At 42.9% G+C, this 26,159-nt stretch overlaps 1 protein-coding gene and 1 pseudogene across 2 annotated transcripts; both read left to right on the top strand.

Moving 5' to 3' along the window:
* Positions 1-868: 868 nt before the first annotated feature.
* Positions 869-7,856, top strand: LOC139568501 (uncharacterized). 2 transcript variants are annotated; one of them, XM_071390367.1, is made up of 3 exons: positions 869-1,014; positions 6,695-6,919; positions 7,233-7,856. In XM_071390367.1, the coding sequence occupies exons 2-3, from the start codon at positions 6,697-6,699 to the stop codon at positions 7,634-7,636; spliced, it is 627 nt and encodes a 208-aa protein (XP_071246468.1). In that variant the 5' UTR covers positions 869-1,014; positions 6,695-6,696; the 3' UTR covers positions 7,637-7,856. The 2 variants fall into 2 exon arrangements, with proteins under 2 accessions (XP_071246468.1, XP_071246467.1); XM_071390366.1 differs by having other exon boundaries at positions 6,692-6,919.
* Positions 7,857-14,404: 6,548 nt separating this feature from the next.
* LOC139542362 (ATP-dependent RNA helicase DDX39A-like) lies at positions 14,405-21,340 on the top strand (annotated as a pseudogene).
* Positions 21,341-26,159: the final 4,819 nt, after the last annotated feature.

The following is a 26,159-nucleotide window of genomic DNA, read 5'->3' as shown; positions in this document are numbered from 1 at the left end:
TGTATCATTGTCGTCTGTGATCAGGCCTTCCACCGTCGTATCGTCGGCAAACTTAATGATGGTGTATGAGTCATGCATGGCCAAGCAGTCATGGGTAAACAGGGAGTACAGGAAAGGACTAAGCACACACCTCTGAGGGGTCCCTCGTGTTGAGGGTCAGCGTGGCAGATGTGTTGTTGCCTACACTCCCCACCTGGAGGTGGCCTGTCAGGAAGTCCAGGATCCAGTTGCAGAGGGAGGTGTTCAGTCCCAGGGTCCTTAGTTTAGTGAAGCGCTTGGAGGGAACTATGGTGTTGAACGCTGAGCTGGGATATGTACGTATGGTCACTGTAGGGATGACGTCGTCAATGTGCTTACTAATGAAGCCGGTGACTGATGTGGTATACTCCTCAATGCCATTGCATGAATCCCGGAACATATTCCAGTCTGTGCAAACAAATACTTCTTCTTATTTATTTCCCTGAGCCTCAATATACTTTAAAAGGACTAAAACCAAATCGAAACTGTGTAGAAATGACAATGGACCTATATACACTCATAGTGTGGAAATATCATTTGGAAAAAACAGGGAAATCACATTTGACTGCACTGCCCATTAATTTATAGAATAGTGAACATCTCTTTTAATATAGTATGTCCTCTCTGTTTTTATATCCCAGGTGAGAAGCCCCATTGCGTGCCAGGTGTGTGGCAAAGCCTTCAGCCAGAGCTCCAACCTCATCACTCACAGCCGTCAGCACATTGGCAACCAACCCTACCACTGATCCCGCTGCCTTTTTGGCTCTTGTGACGCCCACGTAGGTTCTCTGGAACTGAATCCTCCTCCTCAGTTCTCTGGAACATTAACATTTACATGGAATGGATTGGGCCGAGAACTCTCCACCCACCCACCCTCCCTCTCTCTGTAAGATCTACCCTATAAAAGCAGAGCCATCTCTCCACTCTGCACTAGAACACCTGATTACTACAACCTTCAAGCCCTCCACTGCACTGAGGAAGAACACCCAGACACAGGTAAATACATAATTTAAAATACCTGACTTTGTCTGAATGTGAATAAAATATATTCCTGCAATTCTACACAGTTTTTTGTCACTGGGGGAATCCATATTTATGAACAGAACACAACTATTTGTTCTTAGTTTCTGACACAATAAATTATATCTAACTCCAGTACTCCAATTCAATGTTTTATTTTGTGCGCATTTACCTAGGCCTATGTGCCAACAGTTCGCAACAATGCCTAATTTATCATAACCATTACAGATTAAATTTTTTATTTATTTCACCTTTATTTAACCAGGTAGGCAAGTTGAGAACACGTTCTCATTTACAATTGCGACCTGGCCAAGATAAAGCAAAGCAGTTCGACACATACAACAACACAGAGTTACACATGGAGTAAAAAAAATATATATTATTTTAAAAAAAAAAAAAAAAAAAAAAAAACATACAGTCAATAATACAGTAGAAAAATAAGTCTATATACAATGTGAGCAAGTGAGGTGAGATAAGGGAGGTGAAAGGCAAAAAAAAAAGTCCATGGTGGCGAAGTAAATACAATATAGCAAGTAAAACACTGGAATGGTTGATTAGCAGTGGAAGAAAGTGCAAAGTAGAGATAGAAATAATGGGGTGCAAAGGAGCAAAATAAATAAATACAGTAGGGATAACAAATAATAAATCCTAATTCAAAAAGATAACAAATCCTAACTGCTAAATTGACCCATACTGTATACAATGCCTTCGGAAAGTATTCAGGCACCATGACTTTTTCCACATTTTGTTAGGTTACAGGCTTATTCGAAAATTGATTAAATCGTTTTTTTCCCTCATCAATCTACACACCTGTCGTGGAAAATTGCGAGATTATGTTATAGTGCTTGAAAGATTATATTCTAATCTTTGTATTGCATTAGAATGGTTTGTTGAAGCAACTTTGGCAGAAATACCAGCCTCAAGTCTTCTTGGGTATGAAGCTAGGCACACCTGTTGTTTTGGGAGTGTCTCCCATTCTTCTCTGCAGATCCTCACAAGCTCTGTCAGGTTGGATGTGGAGCGTTGCTGCACAGCTATTTTCAGGTCTCTCCAGAGATGTTAGATCGGGTTCAAGTCCGGGCTCTGGCTGGGCCACTCAAGGGCATTCAGGGACTTGTCCCGAAGCCACTTGTCCAGGAAATTCTATACATGGGACTCTAAGTCAATCGTAAATTAATAATTGTTTATTAAAACCTCTCTAGGGTATGTGGCACGGTAGCGTCTCACCTCGTCAACAGCCAGTGAAACTGCAGGGCGCCAAATTCAAAACAACAGAAATCCCATAATTAAAATTCCTCAAACATACAAGTATTTTACACCATTTTAAAAATACACTTGTTGTAAATCCAGCCACAGTGTCCGATTTCAAAAAGGCTTTACGACAAAAGCACACCAAACGATTATGTTAGGTCAGAGCCAAGTCACAGAAAAACAGCCATTTTTCCAGGAAAAGAGAGGAGTCACAAAAAGCAGAAATAGAGATAAAATTAATCACTAACCTTTGATGATCTTCATCAGACGACACTCATAGGACTTCATGTTACACAATACATGTATGTTTTGTTCGGTAAAGTTCATATTTATATACAAAAATCGGAGTTTACATTGGCGCGTTATGTTCAGTTGTTCCAAAACGTCCGGTGATTTTGCAGAGAGCCACATCAATTTACAGAAATATTCATAATAAACATTGCTAAAAGATACAACTGTTATGCATGGAATTTTAGATCCACTTCTCCTTAATGCAACCGCTGTGTCAGATTTCAAAAAAACTTTACGGAAAAAGCACACCATGCAATAATCTGAGTACAGCGCTCAGAGACCAACACAACCCAAACAGATATCCGCCATGTTGTGTAGTCAACAGAAGTCAGAAATAGCATTATAAATATTCACTTACCTTAGATGATCTTCATCAGAATGCACTCCCAGGAATCCCAGTTCCACAATACATTTTTGTTTTGTTTGATGAAGTCCATCATTTATGTCCAAATACCTCCTTTTTGTTCGCGCGTTTAGCCCAGTAATCAAAATTCATGACGCGTGATCACTAGGTGCAGACAAAGTCAAAAAGTTCAGTGACAGTCCGTAGAAACATGTCAAACGATGTATAGAATCAATCTTTAGGATGTTTTTAACATCAATCTTCAATAATGTTCCAACCGGAGAATTCCTTTGTCTTCAGAAATGCAATGGAACGCAAGCTAACTATCACGTGAACGCGCATGGTCAGCTTGTGGCTCTCTGGCAGACCTCTGACTCATTCCCCTCTCATTCGCCCTCACTTCACAGTAGAAGCCTCAAACAAGGTTCTAAAGACTGTTGACATCTAGTGGAAGCCACTGTATCATTTCCACTGTATCTTGGATAAGCAAAGAGTTGAAAAACTACAAACCTCAGATTTCCCACTTCCTGGTTGGATTCTTTTCTCAGGTTTTTGCCTGCCATATGAGTTCTGTTATACTCACAGACATCATTCAAACAGTTTTAGAAACTTCAGAGTGGTTCCTATCCAAATCTAATAATAATATGCATATCCTAGCATCTGGGCCTGAGTAGCAGGCAGTTTACTCTGGGCACGCTTTTCATCCGGACGTGAAAATACTGCCCCCTTACCCAAAGAAGTTAACAGTTAACTGGAGAGGTTCCGACAACTTGATGCACCATAGTGAACGTCTGTCAGGAGCTTTACCACGGCAGTCTCGTTGGTTCTCTTATATACTGCAGACAAGTTAGATTTGCATATATAAACTTATTCATAACTAACTCATCAATAACGTTTGCTTCATTCACGTGACCGACCAATACTGGTTCATGCATGTGACAGATAAATACCTCACAAGGCTCCTTCTCTCAAAGCTGAGACCTAAAAACTGAGATATCTTTCGTTCTCAAAACAAGGGTACTGATAGTGATGATTCGTTCACTCAGTCACTTGCATGAACACAATTGGTTATTAGAAAAGCACAAACATAACATTTTTCATCACACATTCCTGCGTTGTCTTGGCTGTGTGCTTAGGGTCGTTGTCCTGTTGTAAGGTGAACCTTTGACCCAGTTTGAGGTCCTGAGCGCTCTGGAGCAGGTTTTCATCAAGGACCTCTCTGTACTTTGCTCCTTTCATCTTTGCCTTGATCCTGACTAGTCTCCGACTCCCTGTCGCTGAAAAACATCCCCACAGCATGATGCTGCCACCACCATGCTTAACCGTAGGGGTGATGCCAGGTTTTCTCCAGACGTGACGCTTGGCATTCAGGCCAAAGAGTTCAATCTTGGTTTCATCAGACCAGAGAATCTTGTTTCTCATGGTCAGAGTCTTTAAGTGCATTTTGGCAAACTCCAAGCGGGCTGTCATGTGCCTTTTACTGGCCACTCTTCCATATAGGCCTGATTGGTGGAGTGCTGCAGAGATGGTTGTCCTTCTGGAAGGTTCTCCCACCTCCACAGAGGAACTCTGGAGCTCTGTCAGAGTGACCATTGGGTTGTTGGTCACCTCCCCGACCAAGGCCCTTCTCCCCTGATTGCTCAGTTTTGCCGGGCGGCCGACTCTAGGAAGAGTCTTGGTGGTTCCAAACTTCTTCCATTTAAGAATGATGGAGGCCACTGTGTTCTTGGGGACATCAATGCTGCAGACATGTTTTGGTACCCTTCCCCAGATTTGTGACTTGACACAATCCTGCTTTGGAGCTCTACGGACAATTCCTTCAACCTCCTGGCTTGGTTTTTGCTCTGACAAGCATCTGTCAACTGTGGGACCTTATATAGACAGATGTGTGCCTTTCCAAATCATGTCCAATCAATTTAATTGACCACAGGTGGACTCCAATCAAGTAGTAGAAACATCTCAAGGATGATCAACAGAAACAGGATGCACCTGAGCTCAATTCCAAGTCTCATAGGAAAGGGTCTGAATACCTATGTAAATAAGGTATTTCTGTTTTTATTTTTAGTACATTCTCAAAAATGTCTAAAAAACTGTTTTCGCTGTGTATTGTGTGTAGATTGCTGAATAAATTGTATTTTAGAAAAAGGTTGTAACTAACAAAATGTGGAAAAAGTCAAGGGGTCTGAATACTTTCCAAAGGCACTGTATTTGCAGTCAATAAAAAGTGCGATTTAAGATTGTGTTATTGAAACCATAATATCAACAGGTTATATGACATTTTTGTGTAGATCAGTCAAATCCCCTAATAAATCAAATGTTGTTCTTGTTTGTAACACATAAAGAAATTGAAAAACGTCAGAGGGGCATGAATACTTTTTATAGGCACTGTAATGAAACTGAACCTCAAAAGACTGTTGAAGCCACCATTTCTCAGAGTCCTACAACTACTGACTGGTTCTCAAGCTAGTTTTATTTTATTATATTGTGAAACAAATGTGTTGTTAGTTTTAATAATTGAATAGTGCCTTATTTCAGTTATTGTTACAGTTGTTGAACTTACATGCATATCTCTTTTGATGTTGACGGAATACAAGATAGCTGGAAGGGAGGAGTTGTTACGTGTGATATAATGTGATACTGTTATATAGCATTTATCCTAGGCACTACTTGGTTGTTACAGTGGAACCTAGAACATTGATACTAATTGAGTAGCCTACTTTGCCTGCACATGTTCTGCACTTGAACTTAAGTTTGATCGAAAAAGTAAAGTTAACATTACCTCCGTTTCAAGTATCATTATTACTGTTTGTATAGAAGTAAGAACACAACACCTAACGCCAATATTTAAAAAAAAAAAACAGTAACAGAGAGCAAAGTACAATATGGAGAATTTAGCAAACTAGACATTTGTGGTAAGTACTTTGGGTTGGCCAACTTCATGAACCTTCACCATTCTCAAATAAATTCTGATTGACACCAACCCTTGTCTCGTTTAAAAACGTTCAATTAGCAGATGGAACCAAGACATCACAGAAGACATGCAATGCCACTTAATGCAATGGTGACTAATAATGATAAATTGCACAGTTAAACTTTGCATATCGAGATCTGTGCTTTATGTGGACAGTTTGGATGAGGAAAATGATTTAATTTAGTCAGTGGTGTAAAGTACTTAAGTAAAAATGCTTTACAGTACTACATAAGACGTTTTTGGGGTATCTGTACTCTACTATTTCTCTTTTTTGTCAACTTTTACTTGACTACATTTCTAAAGAAAATAATGCACATTTTACTCCATACATTTTCACTGACACCGTTACATGACACTCGTTACATTTTGAATGCTTAGCAGGACAGGTAAATTGTCCAATTCATGCACTTGTCAAGAGAACATCCCTGGTCATCCTACTGCCTCTGATCTGGTGGACTCACTAAACATATGCTTTGTTTGTAAATGTTGGAGTGTGCCCGTGGCTATCTGTAAATGGAAATAAGAAAAGGTGCCATTTGGTTTACTTAATATAAGGACATTGAAATGATGTATACTTTTAATAAAAAAGTATGTTTAAAACCCAAATACTTTTAGACATTACTCAAGTAGTATTTTACTGGGAGACTTTTACTTGAGTCATTTTCCATTAAGGTATCTTTACTTTTACTCAAGTTTGACACTTAGCTACTCTTTCCACCACTGAATTTAATCAACTTAAGCCTTAATTACCCTCTTTCTCTCCCCCTTTCTTTCTTTCTCTCCTCTCTCTATCGTAGCAGCAATGGGAGGGAATACTTCACATGGTGGTGCTACTTCATATACCGACAGCCATAATGACAGCCATAATGACAGCCATAATGACAGCCATAATGACAGCCATGACGACAACCGTGTTGACAACAGTCAACACATATCAGGCCAAAACATATCAGGCCAAAACATATCAGGCAATATGAAAGGCAATTTTTCCATTGGCAACCAGACCAACACCACCAGTCATTCCGGTATGTAACCCAATCCAACAGGAGGGAATCTATATGTGAATGAATAAATAAATACATTCATATTTTATTGTTATGCCATGTGGCCATTCCACATGGGATTATAACACACATTGATATTAGACATTTCAAAGCATAAAGTAATTACATGTCTATATACATACACATTTCACAGCTCAGTTCCAGCACCAGTGTAAAAATACATCAAAATAAACAATGGTGTATTGTTGCTCATAGCAGTGTTCTCAGCAAACTCCTAATACTGACTTCCACATTTATTGTAGTACTGTCCAATGACTCTCTCTCGTTCTCTTAGCTCCACCAAAAACTCCCCAAAAAACTGTCGTACCCAGCATCACCATTGCCAACGTTACAGGCGGCAAAGTGCGTCTCTACTACAAGTCAAAGGAGATGGCTCTCGGTGACCTCATCGAGGGGTGTAAACTCAAGAAGGGCGACTCCATGCTCATCCTGGACGGCACCGTTAAGAAGACCAACCTCCCTCAGAGCCTCTATGTCACTTGCTTCCAAGTAGAAAATGACAATACTCAATCATGCCCTGAGGAAGGCCCAATTTATGGGCTGGACAACCTCCTGGCAGAGTATGCTGAGGGTCAGCCCAAGTCCTACATCCTCACTGCCGACAAAGAGGTGAAGATAGCTGAAACAGGAAAGATCTGGGTGGATGAGGACGGGGTAGATCACAACCCCAAAAAGTAACCCCAAAAAGCCACCAGGGAACCTCCTGTATCTTAACACCCTTTACTAATCACAGATTAAACTACATGCAAATTATTGATAAAAAAATAAAGAGAGCATGCATCACAGATAAGTGAAATAGTTTTTCAAGATACACTCTCAGTGTATGGTAGAAATCAGCAATGTAATCAATGTTGTTATGTGACAAATAAATAAATGTTGCCAAACTGAGAAAACGTTAGTATGTGTTCTGTAAGATTTTATTGTGTGTGTGTGTGTGTGTGTGTGTGTGTGTGTGTGTGTGTGTGTGTGTGTGTGTGTGTGTGTGTGTGTGTGTGTGTGTGTGTGTGTGTGTGTGTGTGTGTGTGTGTGTGTGTGTGTGTGTGTGTGTGTGTGTGTGTGTGTGTGTGTGTGTGTGTGTGTGTGTGTGTGTGTGTGTGTGTGTGTGTGTGTGATTACATTACATGATTGGGGTTGCCACCAGATATCCTACATACTGACACTAATTTTAACAAAGGTCAACAACACAATATTGTAATCTAAGTTTTATTTCTAAGATTGTAGTCATTTTATTTCAAGCATACAGAGTGATGGTGCAATATACTTACAGGGAGCACAAATATATATATATAGCGGAGGAAAAGCCTGCATATTTCCTCATTACCTTGGATTTGAAGATCATGTGAACTAGAATGTTAGATACAGTGCATTCGGAAAGTGTTCAGAACCCTTGACTTTATCCACATTTTGTTACGTTACAGCCTTCTTCTAAAATGGATTAAATACTTTTTTCTACACACAACACCCCATAATGACAAAGCAAAAACATTTTTGCAAATGTAAATTTATTAAAAACACTGAAATAACTTATTTACATACGAATTCAGATCCTTTGCTATGAGACTCAAAATTGAGCTCAGGTGCATCCTGTTTCCATTAATCATCCTTGATATGTGTCTACTACTTGATTGGAGTCCACCTGTGGTAACTTCAATTGGTTGGACATGATTTGGAAAGGCACACACCTGTCTATATACGGTCCCACAGTTGACAGTGCATGTCAGAGCAAAAACCAAGCCATGAGGACAAAGGAATTGTCCATAGAGCTCCAAGACAGGATTGTGTCAAGTCCCAAATCTGGGGAAGGGTACCAACACATTTCTGCAGCATTGAAGGTTCCCAAGAATACAGTGGCCTCCATCATTTTTAAATGGAAGAAATTTGGAACCTTCAAGACTCTTCCTAGAGCTGGCCACCCGGCCAAACTGAGCAATCGGGGGAGAAGGGCCTTAGTCAGGGAGGTGACCAAGAACCTGATGGTCACTCTGACAGAGCTCCAGAGTTCCTCTTTGGAGATGGGAGAACCTTCAAGAAGGACACCCATCTCTGCAGCACTCCACCAATCAGACCTTTATGGTAGAGTGACCAGACAGAAGCCACTCATCACTAAAAGGCATCTAAAGGACTCTCAGACCATGAGAAATGCTGGGGCATTCAAGGACATTCAGAGACTTGTCCCGAAGCCACCCCTGTGTTGTCTTGGCTGTGTACTTAGGGTCGTTGTCCTGTTGGAAGGTGAAGCTTCGCCCCAATCTGAGGTCATGAGCGCTCTGGAGCAGGTTTTCATCAAGGATATCTCTGTACATTGCTCCGTTCATCTTTCCCTCGATCCTGACGAGTCTCCCAGTCCCTGCCGCTGAAAAACATCCCCACAGCATGATGCTACCACAGCCATAATTCACCGTAGGGATGGTGCCAGGTTTCCTCAAGACGTGACACTTGGCATTCAGGCCAAAGAGTTCAATCTTGGTTTCATCAGTCCAGAGAATCTTGTTTCTCATGGTCTGAGAGTCCTTTAGGTGCTTTTTAGCAAACTCCAAGCGGGCTGTCATGTGCCATAAAGGCCTGATTGGTGGAGTGCTGTAGAGATGTTTCTCCTTCTAGAAGGTGCTCCCATCTCCACAGAGGAACTCTGGAACTCTGTTCTTGGTCACCTCCCTGACTAAGGCCCTTCATCGATTGCTCAGTTTGCCTCTAGGAAGAGTCTTCGTGGTTCCAAACTTCTTCCATTTAAGAATGATGGAGTCCACTGTATTCTTGTGTACCTTCAATGCTGCAGGCCATTTTTGGTACCTTTCCCAAGATCTGTGCCTCGACAGTCTCTGAGCTCTATGGACAATTCCTTCGACCTCCTGGCTTGGTTTTTGCTCTGACATGCACTGTCAACTGTGGGACCTTATATAGACAGGTGTGTGCCTTTCCAAATCATGTCCAATCAATTTAATTGACCACAGGTGGACTCCAATCAAGTTGTAGAAACATCTCAAGGATGATCAACGGAAACAGGATTCACCTGAGCTCAATTTCACGTCTCATAGCAAATGGTCTGAATACTTATGTAAATAAGGTATATCTGTTTTTTATAATAAATACATTAGCAAAAATTTCTAAAAAACTCTTTTCACTTTGTCATTATGGGGTATTGTGTGTAGATTGATGAGAACTTGTATCTATTTAATACATTTTAGAATAAGGCTGTAATGTAACAAAATGTGGAAAAGGGAAGGGGTCTGAATACTTTCTGAATTCACTGTAAAAGATATACAAGGAACTTGAGCATTTCCACCAATGGGAAACTTAGCTATTAATGAAAATCATTATCTAAATCACACTCTTTTAGGATGTCAATAATTTGAGGATTCCATTTGTTATTTGGTGAGTCTAAATAAAGTTACTCAATTCTAAAGTTACTCAATTTTAATGAAGGGAAATTACATTGTGAGAAAAATGATTAATCATATTGCTTCAGAAAATGATTTTAAAGCAGCAATCAGCAGAAGAAACAATAAAAATGTGGTCTCACTGTTTTGGTAAAAAGCTGAGGGATGGGGCTGGAGAAATGTAACCACTCAAATTAATAGACAGAGCTATAGATGCAAGGAATGACCATCCATGATATCAAAATTATAGTTTTACCTATGTTTTGAAGCTATATAGTGTTTGTTTAAATGTTCTTTGTTTACAAACATAGGAGATAAACAATACTATGTTTTGGGTCATGATGGGGTACGACAGTTGAACTAAGCTCTTGAGGTACATATGATTCATTTATAAGTTCTAAAATGGATGTTGCAACTGCTGATTGCCCCTTTAAAGGGTTAATGACCTTAGATTTGAGCATCTGAGGCCTCCATTCAAGAACATCTTTAAAGAAATGTGTCATTGGTGTTAACGTCATTGGTGTTACTACTTATACTGGTGGCACAATGTTATCATAATGGTTAAAAAGATTTAAAAAATAAAAATCTGCCACATTACTTGATATAGAAAAGGAAGATGTTCTGAAATACATTTAAATAAATAAAACAACTAGAAAAATGCATTTCATTCTCCCCAAAATGCCATTCCCAAATGCCACTGCAATTCAAGAATGCCCCAATGTATTAAATATGGGATATTGTGTGTTATGTATTATCACAAGGTCTGTTTATCAAGGTTTTGGATGCCATTCATAAACTATATTCAAGAAACACACCATAGTAGAACCTATATGTGGCTTATATGGCTTATACAGTATACAGTATGTATGTTGTGTTGTCATGTGTCAGAGGAGCGTACGCTGGGCTATAATGTGAATAGGAAAGTGTTCAAGCCCCCCCTACCCTGTCCACTCACCTGCTTATTCACTCTGACACGCGGCCCTACCCCTGTCAATACTGAGAAAGAGATTTCACCAGAAACCTGACATGATAAAAACACACCTTAATTCACACAGGTGAATCCGTGAACACGCTATTTTTGTTTATTTTATTTAACCTTTATTTAACCAGGTAGGTTAGTTGAGAACAAGTTCTCATTTGCAACTGCGACCTGGCCAAGATGAAGCATAGCAATTCGACACATACAACAACACAGAGTTACACATGGAATAAACAAAACATACAGTCAATAATACAGTAGAACAAAAGAAAACAAAAAGTCTATATACAGTGTGTGCAAATGAGGTAAGATAAGGGAGTTAAGGCAATAACTAGGCCATGGTGGCGAAGTAATTCCAATATAGCAATTAAACACTGGAATGGTAGATGTGCAGAAGATCAAATCAAATCAAAGTTTATTTGTCACGTGCGCCGAATACAACAGGTAGACCTTACAGTGAAATGCTTACAGGCTCTAACCAATGGTGCGGGAAAAGAAGAAAAAAATAGTGTGTGTGTGTGTATGTGTGTGTGTGTGTGTGTGTGTGTGTGTGTGTGTGTGTGTGTGTGTGTGTGTGTGTGTGTGTGTGTGTGTGTGTGTGTGTGTGTGTGTGTGTGTGTGTGTGTGTGTGTGTGTGTGTGTGTGTGTGTGTGTGTGTGTGTGTGTGTAGGTAAGTAAAGAAATAAAACAACAGTAAAAAGACATTTGAAAAAAGAGTAGCAAGGCTATATACAGACACCTGTTAGTCAGGCTTATTGAGGTAGTATGTACATGTACGTATCGTTAAAGTGACTATGCATATATGATGAACAGAGAGTAGCAGAAGCGTAAAAAGAGGGGTTGGCGGGTGGTGGGACACAATGCAGATAGCCCGGTTAGCCAATGTGAGGGAGCACTGGTTGGTCGGGCCAATTTAGGTAGTATGTACATGAATGTATAGTTAAAGTGACTATGCATATAAGATATAACAGAGAGTAGCAGCAGCGTAAAATAGGGGTTGGGGGCGCACACAATGCAAATAGTCCGGGTAACCATTTGGTTACCTGTTCAGGAGTCGTATGGCTTGGGGGTAAAAACTGTTGAGAAGCCTTTTTGTCCTAGACTTGGCACTCCGGTACCGCTTGCCATGCGGTAGTAGAGAGATAATTTTTAGGGCCTTCCTCTGACACCGCCTGGTGTAGAGGTCCTGGATGGCAGGCAGCTTTGCCCCAGTATGCACTACCCTCTGAAGTGTCTTGCGGTGGGAGGCCGAGCAATTGCCGTACCAGGCAGTGATGCAACCGGTCAGGATGCTCTCGATGTCTAGGGTTTCTGGGATAATGGTGTTGATGTGCGCCATTACCAGCCTTTCAAAGCACTTCATGGCTACTGACGTGAGTGCTACGGGTCTGTAGTCATTTAGGCAGGTTGCCTTTGTGTTCTTGGGCACAGGGACTATGGTGGTCTGCTTGAAACATGTTGGTATTACAGACTCAATCAGGGACATGTTGAAAATGTCAGTGAAGACACCTGCCAGTTGGTCAGCACATGCCTGGAGCACAAGTCCTGGTAATCCGTCTGGCCCCGCAGCCTTGTGTATGTTGACCTGTTTAAATGTCTTACTCACGTCGGCTACGGAGAGCGTGATCACACAGTCGTCCGGAACAGCTGATGCTCTCATGCATGCCTCAGTGTTGCTTGCCTCGAAGCGAGCATAGAAGTGATTTAGCTCGTCTGGTAGGCTTGTGTCACTGGGCAGCTCGCGGCTGTGCTTCCCTTTGTAGTCTGTAATAGTTTGCAAGCCCTGCCACATCCGACGAGCGTCGGAGCCGGTGTAGTATGATTCAATCTTAGCCCTGTATTGACGCTTTGCCTGTTTGATGGTTCGTCGCAGGGCATAGTGGGATTTCTTGTAATCTTCCGGGTTAGAGTCCCGCACCTTGAAAGCGGCAGCTCTTCCCTTTAGCTCAGTGCGAATGTTGCCTGTAATCCATGGCTTCTGGTTGGGGTATGTACGTACAGTCACTGTGGGGACGATGTCCTCAATGCACTTATTGATAAAGCCAGTGACTGATGTGGTGTATTCCTCAATGTCATAGGAAGAATCCCGGAACATGTTCCAGTCTGTGATAGCAAAGCAGTCCTGTAGTTTAGCATCTGCTTCATCTGACCATTTTTTTATAGACCGAGTCACTAGTGCTTCCTGCTTTAATTTTTGCTTGTTGTGGTCGGAATTACCAAATGGAGGGCGAGGGAGAGCTTTGTACGCGTCTCTGTGTGTGAGGTACAGGTGATCTAGAATTTTTTTCCCTCTGGTTGCACATTTAACATGTTGATAGAGATTTGGTAGAACTGATTTAAGTTTCCCTGCATTAAAGTCTCCGGCCACTAGGAGCGCCGCCTCTGGGTGAGTGGTTTCCTGTTTGCTTATATCCTTATACAGCTGACTGCGTATAAACAGCCACGAAAAGTATAGCTGAGAACTCTCTAGGCAAGTAGTGTGGCCTGCAATTGATCACAATATATTCTACTTCAGGCGAGCAAAATCTAGAGACTTCCTTAGATTTCGTGCACCAGCTGTTGTTTACAAATATGCACAGACCGCCCCCCCTTGTCTTACCGGAGTGTGCTGTTCTATCCTGCCGGTGCAGCGTGTATCCCGCTAGCTGAATATCCATGTCGTCATTCAGCCACAATTCCGTGAAGCATAGGATATTACAGTTTTTGATGTCCCGTTGGTAGGATATTCGTGGTCGTACCTCGTCTAGTTTATTGTCCAATGATTGCACGTTGGCGAGTAATATTGATGGTAACGGCAGCCTTCTGCAGGTCCAGACGAGGCATCCGGCTCTTCGTCCTCTGCGTCGCTTCCTTTTGCGAATAATTGGGAGGTCTGCCCTGTGGGGTGTTTGGAGAATATTGTGTGAGTCCTGCTTGTTGTTGTTGTTGTTGAAGAAATCTTCGACTAATCCGAGATGAGTGATCGCTGTCCTGATATCCAGAAGCTCTTTTCTTCCGTAAGATACGGTTGCAGAAACATTATGTACAAAATAATTTACAAATATTGCAAAAAAAAACACATAATAGCACAATTGGTTAGGAGACCGTAAAATGGTGGCCATCTTCTCTGGCGCCATTTTGTTGTGCAAGTAGAGATACTGGGGTGCAAAGGAGCAAGATAAATAAATACATACAGTATGGGGATGAGGTAGGTAGGTAGATAGATGGACTGTTTACAGATGGGCTATGTACAGGTGCAGTGATCTGTGAGCTGCTCTGACAGCTGGTGCTTAAAGCTAGTGAGGGAGATAAGTGTTTCCAGTTTCAGAGATTTTTGTAGTTCGTTCCAGTCATTGGCAGCAGAGAACTGGAAGGAGAGGCGGCCAAAGGAGGAATTGGCTTTGGGGGTGACAAGTGAGATATACCTGCTGGAACGCGTGCTACGGGTGGGTGCAGCTATGGTGACCAGCGAGCAGAGATAAGGCGGGACTTTACCTAGCAGGGTCTTGTAGATGACCTGGAGCCAGTGGGTTTGGCGACGAGTATGAAGCGAGGGCCAGCCAACGAGAGCGTACAGGTCGCAGTGGTGGGTAGTATATGGGGCTTTGGTGACAAAACGGATGGCACTGTGATAGACTGCATCCAATTAGTTGAGTAGGGTGTTGGAGGCTATTTTGTAAAAATAATGTAAAAAGTTCCAGTCAAGTCCGGCTGTTTGGCCTGCAGCAATACAGCAAGCTAAAGGATAGCGAGAAGAACCATAAGCTGCTGGTGGAGCAGAACTTCCCTGCCATTGCCATTCACAGGGGCATGGCCCAGGAGGAGAGGTGGGCTCTAACAGAGAGGAAAAACACTGGCTAAACCCTACAGGCTATGCACTTGTTGAAATTTGAGAGGTTTTGATTTGATTGGTATTAGCAATATTAGGATATCAAATCTTAGGATATTGCTTATACTTCAAATCAGCTCAGATATTAACAAGTGCATATAGTTTAGGGGTAGATTTGGGATTGGGTCTTTGCTTTCATTGGGAAATTCTGATTTGTGTAAAAGACTGTCCTCTCCTCGACTCTTCCATCCTCGCTCATCTGTAAACCGATAAGTGGTTTAGGAGAGTGTCAATTAGTTAGTAGGCAAACAGAGGAGTGTCCTCGCCTCCTCCTGCTGTGGAAGCACAAGTGTCCTTCGCTGAAGAGTTTTGAGATCTATCACTCCACCTTTGAATCAGCTGTTTACTCTGAGGAGAAAAGCATGCACATATTTAAAAACGATTTGTTACGATATGCTACTGGTCTGAGACACTGCATCTCAGTGCAAGAGGCGTCACTGCAGTACCTGGTTCTAATCTTGAACGTGCCGTCCTTGGCCAGCTCTCCTGCTATCTCTCTCAGAATGACCTTCTTGATCCAAATCAGTCAGGTTTCAAGACTAGTCATTCAACTGAGACTGCTCTTCTCTGTGTCACGGAGGCGCTCCGCACTGCTAAAGCTAACTCTCTCTCCTCTGCTCTCATCCTTCTAGACCTATCGGCTGCCTTTGATACTGTGAACCATCAGATCCTCCTCTCCACCCTCTCCGAGCTGGGCATCTCCGGCGCGGCCCACGCTTGGATTGCGTCCTACCTGACAGGTCGCTCCTACCAGGTGGCGTGGCGAGAATCTGTCTCCGCACCACGTGCTCTCACCACTGGTGTCCCCCAGGGCTCTGTTCTAGGCCCTCTCCTATTCTCGCTATACACCAAGTCACTTGGCTCTGTCATATCCTCACATGGTCTCTCCTATCATTGCTATGCAGACGACACACAATTAATCTTCTCCTTTCCCCCCTCTGATAACCAGGTGGTGAATCGCATCTCTGCATGTCTGGCAGACATATCAGTGTGGATGACGGATCACCACCTCAAGCTGAACCTCGGCAAGACGGAGCTGCTCTTCCTCCCGGGGAAGGACTGCCCGTTCCATGATCTCGCCATCACGGTTGACAACTCCATTGTGTCCTCCTCCCAGAGTGCTAAGAACCTTGGCGTGATCCTGGACAACACCCTGTCGTTCTCAACTAACATCAAGGCGGTGACCTGTTCCTGTAGGTTCATGCTCTACAACATTCGCAGAGTACGACCCTGCCTCACGCAGGAAGCGGCGCAGGTCCTAATCCAGGCACTTGTCATCTCCCGTCTGGATTACTGCAACTCGCTGTTGGCTGGGCTCCCTGCCTGTGCCATTAAACCCCTACAACTCATCCAGAACGCCGCAGCCCGTCTGGTGTTCAACTTTCCCAAGTTCTCTCACGTCACCCCGCTCCTCCGCTCTCTCCACTGGCTTCCAGTTGAAGCTCGCATCCGCTACAAGACCATGGTGCTTGCCTACGGAGCTGTGAGGGAAACGGCACCTCCGTACCTTCAGGCTCTGATCAGGCCCTACACCCAAACAAGGGCACTGCGTTCATCCACCTCTGGCCTGCTCGCCTCCCTACCTCTGAGGAAGTACAGTTCCCGCTCAGCCCAGTCAAAACTGTTCGCTGCTCTGGCACCCCAATGGTGGAACAAACTCCCTCACGACGCCAGGTCAGCGGAGTCAATCACCACCTTCCGGAGACACCTGAAACCCCACCTCTTTAAGGAATACCTAGGATAGGAGAAAGTAATCCTTCTAACCCCCCCCCCCCCCTTAAAAGAGTTAGATGCACTATTGTAAAGTGGTTGTTCCACTGGATATCATAAGGTGAATGCACCAATTTGTAAGTCGCTCTGGATAAGAGCGTCTGCTAAATGACTTAAATGTAAAATGTAAATGTAATCCAGGCTGCATCACATCTGGCCGTGATTGGGAGTCCCATAGAGTGGCGCACAATTGGCCCAGCGTAGTCTGGGTTTGGCCGGGGTAGACCGTCATTGTAAATAAGAATTTGTTCTTAACTGACTTGCCTTGTTAAATAAAGGTTAAATATATTTTTTTTATGTTATCTATAAAATGTCTAGCTAAATGTCTTCTTACTACTTCACACATTTTAGTATGGGATTCCACTCCTGTAAAAGTTATTTGCATGATGATGCGTGAAGAAAGGAGTCTAAGGAGTACACCACCTCAGTCATCAGCTTCATCAATAAGTGCATTGATGACGTCGTCCCCATAGTGACTGTACGTACATATCCCAAACAGAAGCCATGGATTACAGGCAACATCCGCATCGAGCTAAAGGCTAGAGCTGCCGCTTTCAAGGAGCGGCAGACTAATCCGGACGCTTATAAGAAATCCCGCTATGCCCACAGACGAACCATCAAACAAGCAAAGCGTCAATACAGGATTAAGATTGAATCCTACTACATCGGCTCTGATGCTCATTGGATGTGGCAGGGCTTGAAAACTATTACGGACTACAAAGGGAAACCCTGTCTCGAGCTGCCCAGTGACGTGAGCCTACCAGACGAGCTAAATGCCTTGCAAGCAACACTGAAGCATGCACGAGAGCACCAGCTGTTCTGGATGACAGTGTGATAACGCTCTCGGTAGCCGATGTGAACAAAACCTTTAAACAGGTCAACATTCACAAAGCCGCTGGGCCAGACGGATTACCAGGACGTGTACTCAAAGCATGCGTGGACCAACTGTCAAGTGTCTTCACTGACATTTTCAATCTATCCCTGACCAAGTCTGTAATACCTACATGTTTCAAGCAGACCACCATAGTCCCTGTGCCCATGGAAGAGAAGGTAACCTGCCTAAATGATTACCGCCCATGGCACTCACGTCAGTAGCCATGAAGTGCTTTGAAAGGCTGGTCATGGCTCACATCAACAGCATCCTCCTGGAAACCCTAGACCCACTCCAATTTGCATACCGCCCGAACAGATCCACAGATGACGCAATCTCAATCTCAATCACACTCCACACTGCCCTTTCTCACCTGGACAAAAGAAACACCTATGTGAAAATGCTGTTCATCGACTACAGCTCAGCGTTCAACATCATAGTGCCCACGAAGCTCATCACTAAGCTAAGGACCCTGGGACTAAACACCTCACTCTGCAACTGGATCCTGGACTTCCTGATGGGCCACCCCCAGGTGGTAAGAGTAGGCAACAACACATCTGCCACGCTGATCCTTAACACTGGGGCCCCTCAGGGGTGTGTACTTAGTCCCCTCCTGTACTCCCTGTTCACCCACGACTGCGTGGCCAAACACGACTCCAACACCATCATTAAGTTTGCTGACGACACAACAGTGGTAGGCCTGATCACCGACAACGACTAGACGGCCTATAGGGAGGAGGTCAGAGAACTGGCAGTGTGGTGCCAGGACAACAGCCTCTCCCTCAATGTGAGCAAGACAAAGGAGCTGATCGTGGACTACAGGAAAAGGCGGGCCGAACAGGCCCCCATTAACATCGACAGGGCTGTAGTGGAGCGGGTCGAGAGTTTCAAGTTCCTTGGTGTCCACATCACCAACGAACTATCATGGTCCAAATATCCCAAGACAGTCGTGAAGAGGGCATGGCAAAACCTTTTCCCCCTTAGGAGACTGAAAAGATTTGGCATGGGTCCCCAGATCCTCAAAAGGTTCTACAGCTGCACAATCGAGAGCATCCTGACCGGTTGCATCACTGCTTGGTATGGCAACTGCTCGGCATCTGACCGTAAGGCGCTACAGAGGGTAGTGCGAACGGCCCAGTACATCACGGGGGCCAAGCTTCCTGCCATCCAGGACCTATATAATAGGCGGTGTCAGAGGAAAGCCCATAAAATTGTCAGAGACTCCAGTCACCCAAGTTATAGACTGTTTTCTCTGCTACCGCACGGCAAGCGGTACCGGAGCGCCAAGTTTAGGACCAAAAGGCTCTTCAACAGCTTCCACCCCCAAGCCATTAGACTGCTGAACAATTCATAAAAATTTACATTGAACCCCCACCCCCCCTTGTGCACTGCTACTCGCTACTTGTTTGTTACCTATGCATAATCACTTCACCCCCACCTACATGTACAGATTAACTCAACTAGCCTGTACCCCTGCACACTGACTCGATACCGGAGCCCCCTGTATATAGCCTCGCTATTGTTATTATTATTGTGTTTCTTTTTATTATTACTTTTTATTTTAGTCTACTTGGTAAATATTTTCTTCTTCTTGAACTGCACTGTTGGTTAAGGGCTTGTATTAAGGGTTTGTAAGTAAGCATTTCATGGTAAAGTCTACACTTGTTGTATTCGGCGCATGTGGCAAATAAAGTTTGATTTGATATGAATTTCATGCAAGCACATTTGTTTCCACATTTCCTCCCCTCCTCTCCTCGGTTACTTTTGACCTTTTTCAAAAGGAGGCGAGGAGAGGACGGAGGAGTTGAGCAATCAAATTGAGACTCTCATTTACATGCACATTGTCTAAAATAGTAATTTAGCAGAAGCTGTTATCCAGAGGAAGAATAACTTTCTCTCAGACATGTTTGTGGGTCACAGTTTCAGTGTACCCACAGGAGTGAAGCAAGATGTTCCACTTATTCTAAATCTATGGGTGCCCCCCTTCCTCCCCCAGGCTTTCCCGGTACCATCAGTTCAAGGACTTCCAGAGGCGGATCCTGGTGGCCACCAACCTGTTTGGCCGAGGAATGGACATTGAGCGCGTCAACATTGTCTTCAACAACGACATGCCCGAGGATTCCGACACCTACCTGCATAGTGGCCCGTGCCGGCAGGTTCGGGACGAAAGATCTGTCCGTGACCTTTGTGTACGACGAGACCGACGCCAAGACCCTGAACGATATGCAGGACTGCTTCAAGGTCAACGTGGCAGAGCTCCCAGAGGAGTTTGACATCTCCACCTACAGTAAGCTATATCCAACTAGTCTAGCACTCATTTGGATTTCATGTAATGCCACAGTACTTTTTCATGGTTTGTGTCTGAAATGTCACCCTATTCCCTAAGTAGGGCACTACTTTTGACCAGAAGAAGTAGTGCACTATATAAGAAATTGGAGGCCCTTTCAGACACAGCCATGTTTTTACTTTTTATTTATTCATTTTGGTTTTGGAATATCCTTCATTATTATAGTGCTGCTTGCAATGCTAGTGCTGCTTGCAATTGTACCTTGAAACGAAATGTTGATGAGCACTTTAGAGCATTGGATTATTACCTAGTCATTCCAAGTACGTGGTCTGTACAGCTGTAATGGTCTGTACAGCTGTAATGGTCTGTACAGCTGTAATGGTCTGTACAGCTGTAATGGTCTGTACAGCTGTAATGCTGCAGGCATCCATTTATTTAATAAGATAATTTTTTGTACCCAGCATCTGGAAGTCATTTTATGTGGGTACACTAAGTTTGATGGTGTAAACTAACCTCTCCCTCGTCTTTCACCTTTTCTCGTTTCAGTTGAACACTCCAGATGAAAATCGCCCCCTGACCAGTGAAGAGTACGTGTGCGTGCCCATCTGTCCCTGTGTCTTTCAGAGAGGGAGAATAAAAAACGAATCTGACCGTTTTTTATGTAAATGTCTCTCCCTGATCTCCCAGTTCATTATGCCTCACCTTTTATTTTATTTTATCCTATCCTCCCGGGGTTGCAGTTTTACTTTTATTTTCCTTGTTAATCATGGCTTTTTCTATTTTTTGGTTAATTAAATAATTGAAATTAAAACGTTTTATACAATTATGTCACTGTTTATTTTTGTTTTTCCTTACCAATAGGAAATTCTGTACATTTTCTGAAATGTCAAGAAATCCCAGTGATTCTCTGCTTATTTTTATTTTTTACCATACTTACTAATTAGAGAAGTTGGAGATAGGCTTTTCACATTGCAGCATATCACACTGAACATGAAAGATCAATGTTGAATTCAAATGTCAGAAGACAAACCTAGATTAACGCTATAGAATATATCAGATTCAATTTTGCCTGTCACAAGTAGAGGGCACTATGATCATAGATTTCAGATGTCTTCCACTATAAAAAAATAAATATATATATATATATACACTGAACAAAAATATAAATGCAATATGTAAAGTGTTGGTCCCAGGTTTCATGAGCTGAAATAAAAGATCCCAGAAATGTTCCATACGCACAAAAATATTACAGTGGGGAGAACAAGTATTTGATACACTGACAATTTTGTAGGTTTTCCTACTTACAAAGCATGTAGAGGTCTGTAATTTTTTATCATAGGTACACTTCAACTGTGAGAGAAGGAATCTAAAACAAAAATCCAGAAAATCACATTGTATGATTTTTAAGTAATTAATTTGCATTTTATTGCATGACATAAGTATTTGATACATCAGAAAAGCAGAACTGAATATTTGGTATAGAAACCTTAGTTTGCAATTACAGAGATCATACGTTTCCTGTAGTTCTTGACCAGGTTTGCACACACTGCAGCAGGGATTTTGGCCCACTCCTCCATACAGACCTTCTCCAGATCCTTCAGGTTTCGGGGCTGTCGCTGGGCAATACGGACTTTCGGCTCCCTCCAAAGATTTTCTATTGGGTTCAGGTCTGGAGACTGGCTAGGCCACTCCAGGACCTTGAGATGCTTCTTACGGAGCCACTCCTTAGTTGCCCTGGCTGTGTGTTTCGGGTCGTTGTCATGCTGGAAGACCCAGCCACGACCCATCTTCAATGCTCTTACTGAGGGAAGGAGGTTGTTGGTCAAGATCTCGCGATACATGGCCCCATCCATCCTCCCCTCAATATGGTGCAGTCGTCCTGTCCCCTTTGCAGAAAAGCATCCCCAAAGAATGATGTTTCCACCTCCATGCTTCACGGTTGGGATGGTGTTCTTGGGGTTGTACTCATCCTTCTATTCCTCCAAACACGGCGAGTGGAGTTTAGAGCAAAAAGCTCTATTTTTGTCTCATCAGACCACATGACCTTCTCCCATTCCTCCTCTGGATCATCCAGATGGTCATTGGCAAACTTCAGACGGGCCTGGACATGCGCTGGCTTGAGCAGGGGGACCTTGCGTGCGCTGCAGGATTTTAATCCATGACGGCGTAGTGTGTTACTAATGGTTTTCTTTGAGACTGTGGTCCCAGCTCTCTTCAGGTCATTGACCAGGTCCTGCCGTGTAGTTCTGGGCTGATCCCTCACATTCCTCATGATCATTGATGCCCCACGAGGTGAGATCTTGCATGGAGCCCCAGACCGAGGGTGATTGACCGTCATCTTGAACTTCTTCCATTTTCTAATAATTGTGCCAACAGTTGTTGCCTTCTCACCAAGCTGCTTGGCTATTGTCCTGTAGCCCATCCCAGCCTTGTAGAGGTCTACAATTTATCCCTGATGTCCTTTCACAGCTCTCTGGTCTTGGCCATTGTGGAGAGGTTGGAGTCTGTTTGATTGAGTGTGTGGACAGGTGTCTTTTATACAGGTAACGAGTTCAAACAGGTGCAGTTAATACAGGTAATGAGTGGAGAACAGGAGGGCTTCTTAAAGAAAAACTAACAGGTCTGTGAGAGCCGGAATTCTTACTGGTTGGTAGGTGATCAAATACTTATGTCATGCAATAAAATGCAAATTAATTACTTAAAAATCATACAATGTGATTTTCTGGATTTTTGTTTTAGATTCCGTCTCTCACAGTTGAAGTGTACCTATGATAAAAATGACAGACCTCTACATGCTTTGTAAGTAGGAAAACCTGCAAAATCGGCAGTGTATCAAATACTTGTTCTCCCCACTGTATTTCTCTCAAATTTTGGGCAGAAATTTGTTTACATCCCTGTTAGTGAGCATTTCTCCTTTGCCAAGATAATCCATCCACCTGACAGGTGTGGCATATCAAGAAGCTGGTTAAACAGCATAATCATTACACAGGTGCACCTTGTGCTGGGGACAATTAAATGCCACTCTAAAATGTGCAGTGTCACATCACAATGTCACAGATGTCTCAAGTTGAGGGAGCGTGCAATTGCCATACTGACTGCAGGAATGTCAACCAGTGCTGTTGCCAGATAATCTCTACCATAAGCCACCTCCAACGTTGTTTTAGAGAATTTGGCAGTACCTCCAACCGGCCTCACAACCGCAGACCACGTGTAACCATGACAGCCCAGGACCTCCACATCCGGCTTCTTCACCTGCAGGATCGTCTGAGACCAGCCACCCGAACAGCTGATGAAACTGTGAGTTTGCACAACTGAATAATTTTTGCACAAATTGTAAAAAAAAACATCTCAGGGAAGCTCATCTGCGTGCTCGTGTGGGCGATCGGTTTGCTGATGTCAATCCTGTGAACAGAGTGCCCCATGATGGTGGTAGGGTTATGGTATGAGCAGGCATAAGCTACAGACAACGAACACAATTGCATTTTATCGTGGTGTCCATCCGCCGCCATCACCTTGTGTTTCAGCATGATCATGTCGCAAGGATCTGTATATAATTCTTGGAAGTTGAAAATGTCCAAGTTCTTTCATGGCCTGCTTACTCACCAGACATGTCACCCATTGAGCATGTTTGGGATGCTCTGGATCGATGTGTACGGCAGCGGGTTCCAGTTTCGCCATTGTACAGCAACAGCCATTGAAGAGGAGTGGGACACCATTCCAAAGGCCACAATCAAAAGCCTGATCAACTCTATGCGAAGGAGATGTGTTGTACTGCATGAGGCAAATGGTGGTCACGCCAGATACTGACTGTTTTTTATCCACGCCCCTACTTTTAAAAAAAAGCTATATCTGACCAACAGATGCATATCTGTATTCCCAGTCATATGAAATCAATAGATTAGGGCCTAATTTATTTATTTCAATTGACTGATTTCCTTAAATGAACTGTAACTAAGTAAAGTATTTGAATTTGTTGCATGCTGCGTAGTATATTTTTTGTTCAGTATTATTCCACCTTTCCAAATGATCACCTATTAGTCTATGTATAACACGAGAATCTACATCCACTAAATATGTGAAGGATATTTTTTCCTTTGAAGTAGGTTGAGTATTGGCAAAGTGGGAAACTCTGAAAATGTGCTTTCTGGAAAACCTTACAGAATCATCCCATTGTCTTAACCCCCAGCATGATACTATTCTAGATAGCTTAAGAACTCTACAACAAGGATTGTGTTATTTGGGATATGTAAGGCATTCAGTGAATTCTCCTTTATCACACCGTCATAAACGTGTGATTACAGAAACGGAGAGATTCTTTGCGATTGCTTTTCCATCTTATGGTATTTCTAAAATAGTTATTAATATGGCTAACCCTTTGGAACTCGTAGCTAATAGTATAGTTGAGTTAATTACAGCTGAGATGGTTGCCATTCAGACTGTGGCGATGCAAAATAGTTTGACACTTTATTATCTTCTGTCAGCACAATGGGGTACATGTGCTGTTATTGGTGCTGAATGCTGTAGTTACATTCCTGATAATTCTGAGGAAATAACTGACATAATCCCAAAGATCAGGACTGAGGGCGCTAAATATTATGATTACAATCCAGATGATTTAGGCTTAGTCATGTGGTTGTCTTCAACATTCGGTACATGGGGAAGTTTTTTTGGTGAGCATGATACTTCCAATAGTGGGAGTTGTGGTTATTTTTCTTATCCTCATTCAGGTTATCAAGTGTGCTATTGCCCGAAGTTTGTCTGCTAAAATCCGACGATTATGTGATAGGGGATATCATAAGATTCATCAACCGTGTCCTTTTGGAGATGGGTGTCAGTGGTGTTGACCAGACTGTGGTGGGGATCATAAGGGTCTTCATCATCGCAGCAAGCCTCATGATTGTGGTCAATGTGCCCGTGGTAACTGTCCTCGGTGCTGTAATGAACCATGCTCTCTCCGATGTGGTATCACACTTGTTAATACCTCTTTTCTATAACTTTGTGTGAAATCTATTTCTTATTGCAATGGCAAGTAGGTGTTTAATGTAAATGATTTTATGCTTACTGATAATGTTTTTTATTCTGTCTATTTTTTATGTTTTCTAAAAAGACGTTTTAACTATATATTTTTTTTTAAATGGTCTAGGAATATAAGAATATTTTGAAGATAAATACACAACACAGAGGATGAGTGGACGAGAGTACTAGAGTACTAATGGTCAATAGCAAATTGTAAATAGGAGTTGGGTTTCAGTTCAACATCTGTTTGGGATCTGTGGAATGTCACTCTTGAACTCAGAGTGACATGTGCTACGTTCTGTACATTGAGTCGGGGGCAGGATACTTGTTATTCGGCCATTGGCCAAGTTGTACTGCAAGGACTTCTGATTGGTCAAACCAGGCCAGGGTGGGGGGTTATAAATGGCATCCTGTTCCTTTGTTCAGTGGGGAAAAGCTGAGGACAGGGGAGACTGACATCTGAACATCTACCTCCCAGCATAACATCTTGATTTGTCCTCTGAATAAACCTATTTTTCTCCCCCTGATTTTCTTTGGAGTTTGTGTTATTGAAGAATAACAAATTGCTAACAGTATCAAGAATATGCATATCCTTGCTTCAGGTCTGGAGCTACAGGCAGTTAGATTTGGGTATGTAATATTAGGCGAAAATTTGGAATAAAGGTCCGATCCTTAAGAGGTTTTAAAGAAGGATTTACAAGCTTTGGGACAATTGAGACATGGATTGTGTATGTGTGCCATTCAGAAGGGGAATGTGCAAGACAAAAGATGTAAGTGCCTTTGAACAGGGTATGGTAATAGGTGACAGGTGCACCGGTTTGTGTCAAGAATTGCAACACTGCTGGGTTTTTCACGCTCAACAGTTTCACCGTGTGTATCAAGAATGGTCCACAATCTAAAGGACATCCAGCCAACTTGACACAACTGTGGTAAGCATTGGAGTCAACATGGGCCAGCATCCTTGAACACTTGACACCTTGTAGTCCATGCCCCGAGAAATTGACGCTGCTCTGAGGGCAAAAAGGGGTGCAAC

The sequence above is a fragment of the Salvelinus alpinus genome, chromosome 2 (genome assembly GCF_045679555.1).
Source record: "Salvelinus alpinus chromosome 2, SLU_Salpinus.1, whole genome shotgun sequence".
NCBI classification, from domain to species: domain Eukaryota; kingdom Metazoa; phylum Chordata; class Actinopteri; order Salmoniformes; family Salmonidae; genus Salvelinus; species Salvelinus alpinus.
This window is presented reverse-complemented; position numbering and strand designations above follow the sequence as displayed.

What these genes read in the sequence shown, in the direction of transcription:
- LOC139568501 (XM_071390367.1), top strand. Translation starts at nt 6,697, where the DNA reads ATGGGAGGGAATACTTCACATGGTGGTGCTACTTCATATACCGACAGC. An exon ending in CAACACCACCAGTCATTCCG is followed by an intron (nt 6,920 to 7,232) that starts GTATGTAACCCA and finishes TCGTTCTCTTAG; the next exon opens with CTCCACCAAAAACTCCCCAA.